General features: G+C 40.2%; 1 protein-coding gene across 1 annotated transcript; it reads right to left on the bottom strand.

Moving 5' to 3' along the window:
* Nucleotides 1-703: 703 nt before the first annotated feature.
* LOC117664797 (growth-regulated alpha protein-like) lies at nt 704-9518 on the bottom strand. Its single transcript, XM_034416120.3, has 4 exons — nt 9286-9518; nt 3184-3298; nt 2994-3075; nt 704-2501 (listed from the first exon to the last, which is right to left on the bottom strand). The coding sequence occupies exons 1-4, from the start codon at nt 9362-9364 to the stop codon at nt 2484-2486; spliced, it is 294 nt and encodes a 97-aa protein (XP_034272011.1). The 5' UTR covers nt 9365-9518; the 3' UTR covers nt 704-2483.
* Nucleotides 9519-10755: the final 1237 nt, after the last annotated feature.

Genomic DNA, 10755 nt, shown 5'->3' with positions numbered 1-10755 from the left:
GTCTGACAGCCCACGGATAAAAACTGTTCTTCAGCCTGTTTGTGTGGCTGGCTATCCTTCTATATCTCCTTCTGGATGGCAGGAGGGTAAAGAAGTGCTGACCAGGGTGTGAGTCGTCCCTGAGGATTTTCCTCACTCTTCTAAGGCAGTGAGCTCTAGCGATCTCATCTAGTGGTATTAGGGGATACCCCACAATGTTTTGTGCTGTGCTCACCACCTTCTGTAATGTTTTTCTATCCATGGCTGTCAAACCGACATGCCATATAGTGATGCAATAAGTGAGGACCCTTTCTATTGTGGACCGATAAAAGGAGGTCATCAGCTGTTGTTCCACCCTGTTTTCACACAAGATCCTAAGGAAATGGAGTCTCTGTTGGGCCTTCCTGGCCACCTGGATCGTGTTGTTTTTCCAGGTGAGGTCTTCGCTGAGATGGACTCCCAGGAATTTAAAGGAGGAGATTCTCTCTACCCAGCCCCCCTCGATGTAAAGCTTGTTAACAATTTCATTAAATTTATAATATATAAAATAATAATGTGTCACATATTATCTTGATGATTCACTTGGTCCAAGAGGCAACATAAAAAAGAATATTATGTAGATAATTGATTAAGATTTCTAAACTGGACTATTGAGCATTGATAAATTAAAATTACCAGAAATAAATTTCATGCACCAAAGTGATAAATATAAATCAGCCCCAAGTTGCATATTTTTAAATGTTTAATTTGTACTATGTGGCTTCATTGCGGTTATATTTTTTTGTATTCCAGAAACAACAAATCTACCAAGTCTCAAAGTAATTTGGCAATACAAGATGCAGTAAAGAACTACAAAAATACTAAGTGGTTTTAAAACATTGCTTAACATTTCCACATAAATGGTCATATTGAAACATTTTCTAAAACATTCATTGAAAATACAAAGTCATCAATTTTTTTAAAAAAAAAATCCACTTATGGTTATGAAATATGAAATAAGTATTAGTCAAAACATGGCAATGCTTTTACATGGCTGTTACATTTAGCCTTTAGTAAGCTCCATTGAAATGAATAGGGCCCAAAAAGGCTGGCAGGGAAAGCATAGAGTACCTTTCTGCTTACGCTTTTTGGTATGCATTTACCATATTAATAGTTTTACATCCCACTTTTTTTTATAAATTCAACTATGGCTCACAACCTATTATTACATTCAAGAAGGCAATCAACATCCATTAGTTTCAATGTGCAACATAGAAGTAGTCCTTGACTTAAGACCACAGTTGGGACCAGAATTTCTGTTGCTAAGCAAGGCTATTGTTAAGTGAATAAGTGCTCAAAATTATAATCTTTTTTGCTATGATTAAACAAATCACTATAATTTTTTAGTGAATCATGTAGTCATTAAGTGAATTCAGCTTGTTGGAAATTAGCTGCAAAAGATTGCAAATGGTGATTTTATGATCCCAGGATATTGCAACTGTCATAAATAAATGCCACTTGCCAAGTGTCTACATTCAGATCATATGACCACGGATATGGTGCAATGGTCATAAGTGTGAGGATCAGTTGTAAGTAACTTTTTTCAGGGTTATCACTTTGAACAATCATTAAACAAATGACTATAAATCATGGATTACCAGTATATCATGTAGATTGCATTGAGTATCGTGTTTCTCCCAAAATACAACCTATCCCGAAAGTAAGCCCTCCCAATTTTTTGGGGGTGGGCCCAATATAAAGCCTATTCCAAAAATAAGCCCTAGTGAAGGTGGTGGGAATGGGCAGCCCAGGAGGCAGCCCTTCCCTTCCCAGTCACCTTGGCCCCTTAACTGTGGCCAGCAGATCAGCTGATCCAGCGAGGGCTGGGAGTTCTGTCTCTCTGGGTGCCTGGAGATGTTTCTGGCAATGAGGCAGAAAGCCATGTGACCTGTTGGAATCGGGTCCCCCCCTGCCTGGTCTCTACTCAGCTGCTGCTGCTTGAGAAAAGGACAAAAAGGCAGATAATTCTGAAAGATTGTGGGATGTGTGTGCTTACGGTAGAAGCAAAGCGCAGCCTGTCCCTTTCAAGCAATCAAATGTCTGTGTGTGTGTGTGTGAGAGAGAGAGAGGCAGAGAGGGAGAGAAAGAGAAACGACGGAGGGGAGTAACAAGAATTGCAGGCAACATTGTTTGAAAGGGTTTCCTTTCACATATCTGATATGAAAAAATTTAGATGGCCACGAGAGCATGGCACTGGAATTTTAAGTGTATGGAAACTCTGGAAGTTGAAGTCCACACATCTTAACATGGTTATGGTCGAGAAATGCTGATATAGAGAGATAGCAATAAATACATTAACATATGTTTGAATAATAAATACAATGAAGTGGGAACCGCTAAAGGGATAATTAAGTCTTTGGGTTGTCGTCTTCTGTCAAATTTTTTTCTTTCTTCCTTCTCTCGCTCTCTCTTCACAGTTGCAGTGTTTATTCTTGCAGCTACATAGCCAAACAATAGTGTTTGTATCACAGGTTACTAGTTTGCTGCAAGAGACCAGAAATAATTGAAAACATAAAAGATAATTGAAGAGCATAAAAAGGCAAAGCTGTCTCAGCCATATACAACTTTTTGTTTCTTGTCCATGTACTTCTGTCTGCAGCAGATCATCTTACTCTAATTATGTTTTGTTAATGGAGATTTTAGGAGCACCAACACATCTTGTGTTTATAGGACTTCTTTTGTTAGGTATAAAATACATTTTCTTGCTGATTACACTGCATTTATATTACAACTATTGACGGCATTATTAAAATCATCTCTGTGTGTGTGTGTATTCACACATATGTATGAAACATATTACAATAGAATTTGAACAAAATAATAATTCAGATTTCTAACAACAACAAAAAAGCAATCCTTTATTCAGGTTGCTTAGAAATCTTACTAACTTCAGTAAACAATTATTGTTGTCGGGTTATAACTGTACTAGAATGTGGTTTCTGTATGCAGGTCTACTAAATGATCTTTATAAATACCTTTGCAAATCTTTGGATAACCTTCTGAACCCATGGCATTGTTGTATTCAGGCAGAATTGTTTCCCATCTTTCCTGGTGAGTCTGTGACAGTGGAAAGAATAACATTAGTTTCTGAGTGAGATCAAACAGCTCTTGGCTGGGCTAGCCCTAGAGTAGCTAAAATGCAGCAGGCTAGCCCTGGACACTTACATGACTTCAGGCCTAATGCAGTGCGGTCCCTCAGGTATGAAAGCCACAGAAGCAATGGACGCAGTGGGAATTCCATGGGAAACAACCTTCACACACTGGCAGCGCAATTCTCTTGCTGTGGAGGAAAAACAACCAGAAACTCACAATGCAATCCTATGTATGTATGTATGTATGTATGTATATATGGTTATTCAGGTTTTCTCCTGCGTAAAATTGGAGGTTTCTTGGCAACGTTTGGGCAAAGTCTCATTCGTCATCTTTAGGCTGGTGTCTTCGGCTTCGTGCTTCTAGGAGCAATGGTCACACTTCGTCCAAACGTTGCCAAGAAACCTCCAATTTTACGCGGGAGAAAACCCGAATAACCAAAGACCTACATATACATACATACATACATACATACATACATACATACATACATATATTGTATGTAGATATTACATACATACATACATACATACATATATATATTGTATGTAGATATTACAAAATCTGTCCCCTGGCTATACTTTCCAACAAGTAGAATAAGGAGATCCATTCCAAATATTTTAACTCCAAATATTTTCCCAAGGCTAAATGCTTTGACTGAAAAATAAACAACTCCAAATCTACCAGTAGTCTCATGAAGCAAACAAAACATTTTATATGATTGTAAGCATTTGTTCTTATATTAGAACTACAACAACATCAAGGTTTTCAACCACATACAGGTAGTCCTCGACTTATGACCACAATTGAGACCCAAATTTTTGTTGCTAAGTGAAAGATTTGTTAAGTGAATTTTGCCCCATTTTTCAATTTTCATGCCATGGTTGTTAGATGTAACTGTTAACTGCAGTTGTTAAATTAATAACATGATAAGTGCATCTGACTTCCCCATTGACCGTTGCTTGTCAGAAGGTCGCAAAAGGTGATCACATGACCCCAGGACACCGCAACCGTCATAAATATGAGTCATTTGCCAGGCATCCAAATTTGAATCATATGACCATGGGGATGCTGCAATGGTCGTAAATGTGAAAAATGGTCATAAGTCACATTTTTTCAGTGCTGTTGCAACTTTGAACAGTCACTAAATGAACTGTTGTAAGTCAAGGACTACCTGTATTTCTTTTTGGAAGTTTATTGAGAGATATTTCATTTTTTTAATAGAATCAATATAATCTTAACATCTTGTATTTATACCTTTATTATATAATCCCATTTTTTTAGTCTTCCCAGTTCCTCTTAATTTTTGCATTATCACTATAGAAACCGGGTCTTAATAAATAAACATTGATAAAAACAGAAAATAAGAACAATTTTTTTTTACAATATTACTTTATTCTGAAGGGTTTGTGTGGTTATTGTCAATGTTAACACAATCTGTTACCATCCAGACTCCAACTATCATATTCATACTCTTATCTTCTTTTTTATTTCAACTTTTATAAGTAAAAAATTTCAGACTATTTAAATTCTGGCTTATGCAGTTATTACCTGCATTCTTACGTTTTCCCTTTGATACAGCACCCTTACATATACCTGAGAATAACCTAAGCATAATCTAACCACCATGCCTGAACTGATAAGAAATGTGGGAAATTGTCTCCCCATTTTTCTCATCTTCTGCACCTTTTCTGGTCCAGTATTTCCAGCTAATCTGGCTACCTTAACAAGAGGTATAATAGTGCTGTATGGTTTTATAAGTAAGAACCAGATCAGCTTTTTAAAATCATACTTGATATGCTCCACTTTTTCTGAAAGTAGTGGTATTTGGATATGAAGAATTAACTATTTTCATGGGGTTTGAGCTACATCATGCTTTGAATATAACCCAGGCTACTGTAGGTTATACTACAGACTGTCTTAACTTAGCTAGTATAACATGGATATTTTTTTTAACTGCCACAAAAAAATCACAGCTACTTTGTGAAGAAAGTTTTAATTTGCAAAAAATATTAAAATATACATAATATTGTGTATGGGCTGCAATAGGCAAGAATAGGCCAGCATAAATACAACAGCATTTATTGACTCAAATGGAACTCTGCAAATGACAGGAAAATCCCTTGCACAAAAATTGAACAAGCCCAGGAATGCTTGGAGCTCCCTCTTGGATTTTGGAGTGGGGGCTTGCTGAATTGCCTTTAGCTTTGCTTCAAATGGGTAGATTCTGGCAGCGTTGATGCAGAAACACAGGGATTCTGTGGATTCCACGCCAATCTGGCACTTTTCCCTCCTGACTTTTAGGCCTGCCTCATAGAAACGTTGGAATACTGCATGGAGACGTTCCACCAGGACTGCTACTGATTCCCCCATGATCAGAATGTCATCAAAGTACGGGCAGATGCTGGGAATGTTCTTCAGTGTTTGTTCCATAATACTTTGGAACAACCCTGTTCCAAAGGGTTGCTACACTTACCCCAAACTGCAAGCAGCGCACTCAGAATGCACCTTTGTGTGTGACTATTGTTTGTGCTTCTGTGGTAGTGTCATCTACCAGTAGCTGCTGGTAAGCCTGGGTGACGCCTAGTTTAGAGAAGATTTGGCCTTCCTGGAGCAAGGCGAGGATGTGGCTTACCACTGGTACAGGGTAAGCATGCTGCTGTAGTAACTTGTTTATATTGCACTTGTAGTCTGTGCAAATCTGAACGTCCCCGTTAGGCTTAATTGGGGTCACTATGGGAGTCTCCCAATGGCTACAGTCCATGGGTTGGAGCACTCCCTGCTGTACCAGCTTGTGTATTTCTGCATCAATTTTAGGTTTCAATGCAAAGGGAACCCTGCATGGTTTTAATCGAATTGGAGTTACTGCTGGATCAAGGTTGAGTGCAATGGGTGCCCCTTTGTATTGTCCCAATTCAGTGCTGAATATGTCAGCATATTGTTGGCATACTACTTCTAGATTGGCTATTTGGGTTTGGTGGATGCTCGTTACCCTGATGCCCAGGGTCTTGAACCAGTCCAGTCCTGTGAGGCTGGTGCGGGACCTCTCTATGACCACTATGCTGAGGGAACCTTCAAACTCTCTGAATTGTACTCTAATGATAGCTTCGCCCCTTATGGAAAAAACAGTGATTCTGGAAGTCCATTAGCACTAAACTCAATGATTTGAGTGGAATCTGCTGTTGGCTTGAAAATGTGGTCAAAAGTTGTGGAGGAGATAATGGACAGGGCCAATCCAGTATCTAGCTCCATGGAGCATGGGACACCTTGAAGTTTTAGTAGGAGTCTTATCTTTTCTTTGATGGGGCATTGGACTCCTCTGTGTTGGATGCTATGCCTTCCTGATCAGTATTCAACTCTGTTCTGCCATGGGGGCCTTTTCCCATTGTACTGCTGTCACATGTTTTTTTTCCCCGCTGATGACCTCTGCAAACTCTAGTAAAGTGCCCTTGCTTTCCATAGGCATGGCATACTGCTGTGTAGAATCTGCACCCTGCTCTTTCATTTCAGAGCTTGCCTAGCTCTGTGGGGGAGTTGCTTGCTCTGTGGATCCTGGCCTTCTGGATGGCTCTATCTGCATTGATTTCTTCGATCTCATTGATCTTTTCCGAGCCTTCTGCGGTCTATTGGTGGATCTCTGGGGGGCTACTGTGCGTTTTTTGTGGCCAGAGAATCTTCATGGCCCTCCAGCAGCCTCATTCGCCATGACTTCCTTCAATGCATTTTGGAAGTCAGCTTCTCCATGGTGAAAAGGCGCTGCTTTAATTTATTATTATGCAGGTCGCAAATGAGCCTTTCTCTAAGACGGTCTTCCAGATCAGGGAACTCACATTGGTGCGGAGCTTGGCAAAAGGCCGCCACAAACTCTGCTGCAGATTCCCCGGATCTCTGTTCATGTTGCTCGAATGCATGGCGCTGGGTGATGTCTAAGAGTTTAGGCTCAAAATGTTTGCTTAATTTTTTCTTGAGGTCTGCGTAGACCACTGTCTCTACTCTTGCTGGTGCTATCATGTTTTCAGTGATATCAAACGTGGCTTGTCCGCAGACACATAGTAGGGTTGCTGCCTTCAGACCATTGTCCGTGACCTGGTTAGCCCTGAGATAGTTGTCTACTTGGGAGACACATGAGCTCCACTGATCAGTGTGTAATATTGAACTCATTGAGTCTTCCCAGTTTAGCCATTTTGAGAAGGCCCCTGTGGTGCTGGTTAATGCCTGTACTACTGCAGTTGGAGCTGGGCTGCACTTAGGAGTCCTGTGGACATATCCCTCAGGTACGTCTGTGCCTCCAGTGTGTCTTACTGGCAGGCAGGGCAGGGAGCGTGGTCCCACCAGGGGTATTTACCTGATCTGACACCTAGTGATTTCAGTCTCTTGGTTAGCAGCAGCTCTCTCCTCTGCAGCATCCCACCCTCATTGCCACTATTGTGTGGTGGCTGTAGTATGCAAGAATAGGCCAGCATAGATACAACAGCATTTATTGACTCAACTGGAACTCTGCCAACGACAGTCAAATCCCTGTAATTTATACTCTGGGCACAAAGGGCCTCAACCAATCATAATACTAGAAAAAGGCCATCCAGCTATGAATGTTCTAAGTTTCCCTCCAAAACAGTTGAAGTTAACAGTTAGGGTCATCTAAAAGTTAGTTTCACTTTAGCAGGACTTAACACAACTATATATATTCAATACATAATACATAATATACAAAAGTTAAATATGAGAATAAATAATAAAAGGAGCAGTCAGAGTCATTTACTATATGAAAAGTTGTATGAAAAGTTGAATAATAGTGGTCAAATGATAGAAATATGTGGATTTTGAAATATAAATATAGATTATTTTAATTTGCTTAACAAAATAATTAAAAATATTCATGGAAGAAAAATATTTGGAAAGAATGCTAAAATGTTTTATGTTGTTTAAATTATTTTGTAGAAATAAATAAATAGATAATTTTAAATTCTAATCTAAAATAATTATGGAATTATTTGAATATGATCTATTTATTAATGGCTTAAATTATAAACTCTTGTCATACTGATGGTACATAACTTGACCTTCAAATTATTATAACATGATAGTTTTTTATTAATAAAAGAGTTGTCAATTTTTTTGTAAGTTATTTTGCCATGATAGAGATTAGAATTTACCTTATTTCACTATTGGACAATCTCAGTCAACTGACACACAAATAATGGACTATTTTTATTTTGTAGTACTTTTTATAATTGTGATATGTGGTATTGCTTGGGATTTTTACAGTGGAAAAACTTATATCAATTTATTTGCTGTTTTCATTCAAGCTTACATTTTGCACCTTTAGTTTGAAACTACCTCAATGTGTAAATAGGACTGTGAATATGCTTAAATATTCTTCGAATCCTAAATTCTGTATGCGAATGTCAAAAAGATCCCTGGTTCTACAAAAACATCACAAGAAAGCATATGTATTTCACAGAAATGATGAGTTTTCAAGAAAAGATTCATCAAGCATACTTCGTTTTTTTGGTGTCATCGTTGTTTAAACAACAACCCGAGAGGATAACCATTCTGCCTCAGAAACATCTTCTGTTCACAGAACTTTTGCAGGCGCGCTCGCTCGCTCTGGTATTGAGATCTTTCAGATGCCTAGTGCTAAGTTTTCTACGTTCTCATATTCGAATTGCATTACCCAGGTACCACCATTTTTTCTTCCCATCTGCACTACATGAAAACGGAAAACACTTGAAGTCTGACGATTCACAAAACATTCACTAGAGATAGGATGCCCCTACAAGAGTTTGTTTCTGCGCGTGTGAGGCAGGGAAGCTGGATTCTGCCTTCTTCAAAGTTCTCTGCGATAGGACTACGAGACGACGACGTACCTCTAAGCAAGTGAGTAGAGTTGCAGAGAAATCGGCACGGAGCCCGACAAACGAGTGGCCGTGACCGCGTCACCCCCGCGCTCTCTAGCAACCTCCCTCGACGGTGGGGAAGGATTCAATAACCACAGTTGTAGTATTTCTTACTCCTCAGAAACCCCGCTTGGCCCAAGGGCAGCGACAGCTACCAGCGCATACCAGCGCAGAGCGCAGAGCGCAGAGCGCAGAGCTATCAGGCAGCCCAGGATGGAAGACAGCTGTCCGCTCGCCTTCTTACCTGCAGTTCCCTGCCTGGGGTCAGAAATCAGCTTACCTTGGGTCTGCAAGGCGCTCCCGGCGAGGAGTAGGAAGAGGACAAATAGGGAGGTCGTGCGGAAGGTTAGGCGGCTCATGTTGGCACAACGGGCTATAGCGCACTCTGAGTAGCTCCATCCAGCCGCCGGGCTTTTATCCCTCTTGGGCTGACCCAAAGGGATAACGACCCAGGCGAGGCAGCGGTTTCTTCAGAAGCTGTCAACGTCGGCGGTGTCAAGACCCACCCCTTGCGAGAGAAAGGGCGGAGGAACGATCCCTGAGCCAATTCCTCGAACTCCGGGTTAGGAGCTGAAGAGTGGGAAAGGGAGGGGAGTGAGAGGGGAGGAAGGAAGGAAGAAAAGGAAAGGAGGGAGGGAGGGGATCATGAACAGGAAGTTATTTTGTCTGGACATCGTTGGAAATGTGTGTCCTCCTTAATCTGCAACTATTAAGAGGAATCAGGAAAGGGATGCTGTTTGGAAAAAGGTACCAAAGATATGGCTGGACTAGCATCTAATCAGCCTTAGCTGATTTCAAAACGCTCATCAGTGACCAATAGGTTAGTTTTTGGAAAGATCACCAGGCATTCCTAACAATGAAAGCTAGACTGGAAAGACTGGAAAAACCCCAGAAGAAGACAGTGGCAAACATTTCCCTATTGCTCACAAGCAAACAAACTATGTAAAGAGCTGATGTGGTTTGTATCTTCAAAAAAAGGAAAAAATGGATCGAGGAAACTGCAACCCAATACATCCTGACATCAATATCTGAAAAGATCCTGGAAAAGATAAGCATCAGATCTGTGAAGCTTTTTTGTTTATTTTAACCATTGTGTCCAATTTTTGGCAACTTTATAGGCAAGTGCTCAAGCAAGCAAAGCTATTACTAGAGGCCACTGTGGGTTTGTCAAAAACAGATCATGCCAGACAATTTTTCAAAAAAACAAAGTAACTAAATTAGTGTACCTGTGAAATGCTGCAGATCTAGTATACTTGGACTTCAGTAAGGCTTTACACAACAACCACAACCTACTTCTTGATAAAATACAAACGTGGGGTAGACAGCACCAGCACCAGATGGATTCATAAACCAGTTATGAACTGATTAGCTATCCGACACCTACAGGGAGAGAAGCATGCAGTGGAATACTCTTCAAAATCTTCATAAACAATTTAGGCGAGGGAATAGAAGGTGAACCCATCAAGTATGTAAAGGACACCAAGATGGAGGGGAATGGATCTAGATGGACTTGAACACTGGGCTCTATCCAACAAATGCAACTCAGTGATGAGAAAAGTGAGGTTCTATACTTAGGCAAGAAAAACCAAATGCACAGGTATATACTAGGTGGTTGGTGGCTCAACAGCAGTAATTGTGAGAGGGATCTAGAAGTCTAATGGAAACCACTGTGTGCTATAGCTGCCAAAAAAGCTAATGCGGTCCTAGGCTGCATCAACAGAGGAATAGTATCGAAGTCATAGTATCAGAG

The sequence above is a fragment of the Pantherophis guttatus genome, chromosome 4 (assembly GCF_059756535.1).
Source record: "Pantherophis guttatus breed Tessera chromosome 4, ASM5975653v1, whole genome shotgun sequence".
Classification (NCBI taxonomy): domain Eukaryota; kingdom Metazoa; phylum Chordata; class Lepidosauria; order Squamata; family Colubridae; genus Pantherophis; species Pantherophis guttatus.
Note: the sequence above shows the minus strand (reverse complement) of the source record. Positions and strands in the feature narration are given on the sequence as shown.

Bases quoted from the DNA above. Each gene is read 5' to 3' on its own strand.
- LOC117664797 (XM_034416120.3), bottom strand. From the start codon at position 9,364: ATGAGCCGCCTAACCTTCCGCACGACCTCCCTATTTGTCCTCTTCCTA. The intron at 3,299-9,285 runs GTAAGCTGATTT...TTTCCTCCACAG, and splicing joins GAGCGCCTTGCAGACCCAAG to CAAGAGAATTGCGCTGCCAG. The intron at 3,076-3,183 runs GTAAGTGTCCAG...CCACTGTCACAG, and splicing joins TGCATTAGGCCTGAAGTCAT to ACTCACCAGGAAAGATGGGA.